The 5,183-nt window shown below is 42.6% G+C and overlaps 1 protein-coding gene across 1 annotated transcript; it reads right to left on the bottom strand.

Annotated features, from left to right (window-relative positions):
• Window positions 1-1,267: 1,267 nt before the first annotated feature.
• On the bottom strand, window positions 1,268-2,903 carry LOC123125268 (F-box protein ETP2-like). Its single transcript, XM_044545786.1, has 2 exons — window positions 2,819-2,903; window positions 1,268-2,721 (listed from the first exon to the last, which is right to left on the bottom strand). The coding sequence occupies exon 2, from the start codon at window positions 2,710-2,712 to the stop codon at window positions 2,173-2,175; it is 540 nt and encodes a 179-aa protein (XP_044401721.1). The 5' UTR covers window positions 2,713-2,721; window positions 2,819-2,903; the 3' UTR covers window positions 1,268-2,172.
• Between the last annotated feature and the right edge of the window lie 2,280 nt (window positions 2,904-5,183).

Here is a 5,183-nt window from a genome sequence, read left to right as displayed (position 1 = left end):
CACAAGTTCATGTATTAAGTACATTTTATTATGTCACTTGTGTTTACTCTTTTTTTAATGCAAGTTTACAGCTACTCGGAGTTCCTAATTGTAGACTCAACTATCTTTACCTATCAATGATCTAATTTGTGGCATTATTACCTTAAGAAAATATTTGCATTTAATTTCCTTTATATATAGGGGTATAGGTCCTTACCAAATGTACTCAAATATACGGTTATTGAAAAAATGCAAATATTTTCAACACGAACATGGTTTTAAACGGGTCTTTGCGCCATTTAGCGCAACTGGTCATCTAGTATAACAGAAACGACTAACTGGTTCTGATAAATTTTCCAAGTTTCTTCAATACACAATATATATGTCCCAACCTTCGTTCCCTCAAAAAAAAAAAATAGAGAACATGTTCTAAAAGCTACCACAGAAGTGCAGCTCTAAAGATGAAACAGTCTCCCACTGTCACAAGACCAAAATCCGTAAAATCCAAGTATCCAACTAGCCCCCATCACAAAAGACTCTCTGTCATCCTTGTCGCAAAAAAGCCAAAACACTCTCTGTACAGTAAGCCATCCTTGTCGCAGAAGAGCTCCTTCCATCCTCTGCATTTTACATGGAAGCAATGGAGAAGGGAGCCTGTATATTACCACAGCCAGAGGTGAGAGATTACTTGAACTCTTTTCAAATATTCACTCGATTTGAGGTGTCCACAGAACAGTGTCCTGGTTTCCCAAGAGCAGCAAATCGATTCGTCATAAGTTCGTTCAATTTGTGTCCCTTCAGAACTTGAGCCGGCTACAAGCACAAAATTCAGCGAAAAGAAAAGGTGACAAATGAAAGCAGCCACGAGGCAGAAGAAAAACAGAGAAACAAAAGATATGACTCGGTGACACCAATGTACACCAGATAGCATTGAACATTCAAGGACAACATAAGTGTGAGACAAGAATCAACGAGTAAAGATCACTTTCATGAAACATGTTACTGTGTATGACTTTACCTAGCAAATCATTATCTGTTCCAAGAAAGGAATAAACTATGAATTCATGTACTTGTATTTGCACTGGGAGCAGCATATTACATTTTGAAACACCACATTAAAAGCTTGTTTATTACTTCCTCTGTCTGGAATTAGTTGACGCTCAAATGGATGCATCTAGATGACACTCAAACGGATGTATCTATACTTCCGTTTAAGAGTCAACTAATTCCGGACGGAGGGAGTACAAACTAACCATAGCTATGTACGCTACTGAAATTGCCATACAAAATGAAACGAACAAAATACTGCAAATCTTCTGATGCAAAATGCAGCAGATATTAACATAATATACTTTGAAGGCACACTTACATTTTCATCGATGCATGCATCACAACATTCTCTCACTAATTGTTCACATAGACAACATAAGGTGACCAGCCAGTACGATGCATTATTCACCAACATAAGGTGAACATTTCTGTGTAAACACCAATGAATTTGGAACCTTTCAGTTTTAGTGCATCAGCATAAGTGTCATTTCTTGGATCATAACTTTGCAGAAATCCGTCTCCATGCTCTAAAGCACTAAAGAAACCTTGTCGATGATCCAACCGAACGAAGAAAATTCTCCCATCATCTAACATCAGAAAAGGATGCCCAAACCGAGAAACATGTGGAGGCATGCTGTATTTCTTAACCCAGACACACCTCTTAAAATCTGTCAAAAACCACAAGTCCTTTGATAGCGTCTGAATATTATGAACCATAACTAAGCAGCCGTTCAACTCAGCCAATGATAACAGGAGTTCAAGTTCGAAGTAACTGGAAAGCTTGTCCTCTTGGACAAACCTCTGCACCTGTTCTGGACCACGTAGAACACCCCATTCCTCCGTCTCGAGGTTAAATGAAGCGACACTAGCAGGTTCAATGGTCATAACTCCAGTTTTACGATAAGTGGAGTAAAAGTCCATTAAAAAGTACACCACCCCATTGGCCACCACACATTTCAATGATCTCATCTTGCGACTGGCACAGACATGGGACGACGGAGGGTCCTGCTTTCTCCTCCAGCTTCCATGGCTGGAAGCATCAAAGGTGATAACCTCACATACCTTCCGGTCACCAATTTCAGAGACGCGGAGCGCCTTGTACTCTCTGGTAGAGGAGACCTGTCCAAAAGCACACGACTCGACTCAGCGGCACCATTTCTTTATCCCCTCTACCTCTATCCCATGCGCCAATTCCTCCGAGAAGCCGGTCGGCAAGGTGATGGTATCTCCAGTGGCCGGGTTCAACACCCAGAAGGCCCCAGAGCGCAACTTCGAATTGAAACAGACGAGTTCTAGCCGCGCGCGCACAACACGGACGATATCATCTATGCTTGAGATACAGCCATTGGTATCCCCCGACGACGCGTTCACCGGAACAATTTCATACCCGGCGCTTGGTATCCGCTTCACGACGTTGCCCGACAGATCCCGAATCGCAACGCCGCTGACCCCACTGTCGTTGCGGTAGCCCATGGCGAGGAGCGGGGGCGCCGTGTGGTGGCGGGACTTGTGAGCCGTGAGGAAGAGCGGGTCGGAGGTGAGGGCCCGCCAGGCAGGGCAGACGTCGCGGAGGCGGCAGAGCTCCTTGGCCGGGATGCGGAGGAGGACCTCGTACAGCGCGTCCTCGGGCAGTTCGCCGGAGAAGGAGGCGGCGGGGCGCGGCCGCAGCTCCGAAGACGACATCGCCGTCGGCTGTGGTAAGTGGATGCCGTAGGTGAGCAAACGAGGGCGCCAAGTCGACGGTGGATAGGGATGGGGATGGGCTGTGCCGAGGAGGAGTTGGCCTTACCGAGAGCACCGGCGGTGAGCAGCCGGGCGGCCAGGCGATCGCCGTAGAGGAGAAGGGCGGAGAGGAAAGGGGCCGGCGGCGGGTCAGTGGCCACCGCAGTGGTCGAGGTTTTCTCTTGGGGGAATTGGGAGTTGGGTCTCTCCGTAACTTCCAATCAATTGGGCTGGACAAAATGGGCCTCTTTTTTAACAGGGAAAAAATGGGGAAATGGGCCTCTGCCTTGTTGGCGTACTCCTTTCTTTTCCCTTTCTCTGTGACACAAGAATTCTTGCCGGACTCAAATTAAAACAAGAATTCTTGCCGAAATTGCTCCATGTTGCTTTCTCTCGGCGTGTGTGTGTGGAATGGAGGGAAACAAAACGCCCAATTGCCTTGCTGCGTTCCCATCAAAGAAAAAAATTGCCTCGCTGCATCTTCCTTTTCGCTCGCTTGGGTAACCGTTAATTTTTTCAGACTTGCAAAATTCGTGACAACCTGATTTCTTTTACAATATACTCCCTCCGTTCCTAAATACTTGTCTTTCTAGGCATTTTAAATGACTATCACATACGGATGTATGTAGACATATTTTAGAGTGTAGATTCACTCATTTTACTCCGTATGTAGTCATTTGTTGAAATGCCTAGAAAGACAAGTATTTAGGAACGGAGGGAGTATTTTTGAATTTAAAAAATTCTCAAAAACCTTCATAAATTTGAAAAAGTGTTAAAGAACTAAAAGTGTAGATAGATTTAAATTTTGTTCTCGAAATTGAAAAAACAATCACGACCTTGGAAAATGTTCAAGAATTTTAAAAATATTCAGAATATAAAAATGATAGTTAATTTTAAAATATTCACGGATTTAAAAATATATCACTAATTTTGAAAACTCGTTTATTTGAAAATGTTCATAACAAACCATTTTGTATAAAAATATAAGTGAGTTAAAATGGAAAAAAAATAAGTAGGAAAAGGAAAAGGAGAGGAAAAAACAAAAAAAAGGTAAAGAAAAATACAGAGCAAGAAAGGAAAAAAGATAAGGGCTAGTTTGGCAGCAAAGTTTTTTTAAAACGGTGGTAATTGAAAACCACAGTATTACTTTGGGTGGGCAAAGAATACTACAGTTTCCTAAAACCAATGTTTTTCTCAGTTTTACATGTGTTTGGTTGCTGCTATTTAACCAAAGTTTTGACCAAGTATTTTAGCGTGGATTACTGAGTAATTAGCGGCTGCTAACGGCGGCCGGCTGCATGCAGCTGCCATGCACACGTAATAGTACCATTCTAGGATCAGTCAACTAGATTGAAGAAATACCATCCTAGGAGAGGAGTAGTCAACTAGATTGAAGTAATACAATCCTAGGAGCGTGTTGCCATTATATGTCTATATATGCATGTACTTCCAGCCGGCCCTAAATTCTTTGTGCGTGTACATGCGCCATTTATAATGAATCGGCTAGCTAGCTAGCATGTATAATCTGCTGCTTATGAGTGTTCTCCAAAAGGATCAATCAATTTAATTCGTGCGCTGCTCGCCGGAAATACATAGGCAGCCAAGGACTCGAGAAATAGCTTACTGCGAACGAGTGTTCTCCCTGGTGATGAGCTTGATTCAGTCATGGCACTGCAGAGAGATGGAGACTCGCACGCGACGCCGGCTGGAAGGTAGACCATATAATATGGTCGTTTACCATATAAGAGAAAGAGGGAAAATAGGATGGGATTGCTCTGAATATTCTTATCTCGACGTAGATGGCAAGCAAGTGCGGTCTCCCAGAAGATTTTTCTCCGTTCTGTTTTAAAAAAAGAGGTCGGGACCTCTTTTCCGATACTGTAAAAAAAACATGGTTTCTAGCATACTGTGGTTTACAAAACTTTGGTTTTTTCTGAAGCCAAACGCAGCAAAGTATTCAAAACCATGGTATTTTTCAGAAACCACGGTATTCTTAGAAAACTTAAAAAAAAAACTTTGCTACCAAACGCAGCCTAACTATGTGGACTCTTCCAGAACGTTCCAAAACTGGAATAAAACCACACTGTATACAGGACCGGCTCGTTATCACCTGCATGGACATTTTCTATGGGTAAACATAGTATTCCCCGCAACTAGTGGGGAATGAAATTTTCCTACTCCAAGCTTCGGCTTTTCTCGGACAAAGGGCAATATACTAATATCGAAAAATATACCAATTGCACTCGACTTGTGCACCGATAGAACGTCAAAAACAAGCATTGAGAATGCACACAGCTGCATTATTAAAAGAAAAGAAATAACCTATATTGTAATTCCCCTTTTGTAATAGCCATTATGAAACAAGCAAATGATGCATCACTGTTGTTGTTTCAATCTTTTTCCTTTTACCTGCATGGAATCTATATTGGTTG

This window comes from Triticum aestivum, chromosome 5D (assembly GCF_018294505.1).
Source record: "Triticum aestivum cultivar Chinese Spring chromosome 5D, IWGSC CS RefSeq v2.1, whole genome shotgun sequence".
Classification (NCBI taxonomy): domain Eukaryota; kingdom Viridiplantae; phylum Streptophyta; class Magnoliopsida; order Poales; family Poaceae; genus Triticum; species Triticum aestivum.
The sequence above is the reverse complement of the archived record's forward strand: the minus strand, read 5'-3'. Positions and strand labels throughout refer to the sequence as shown.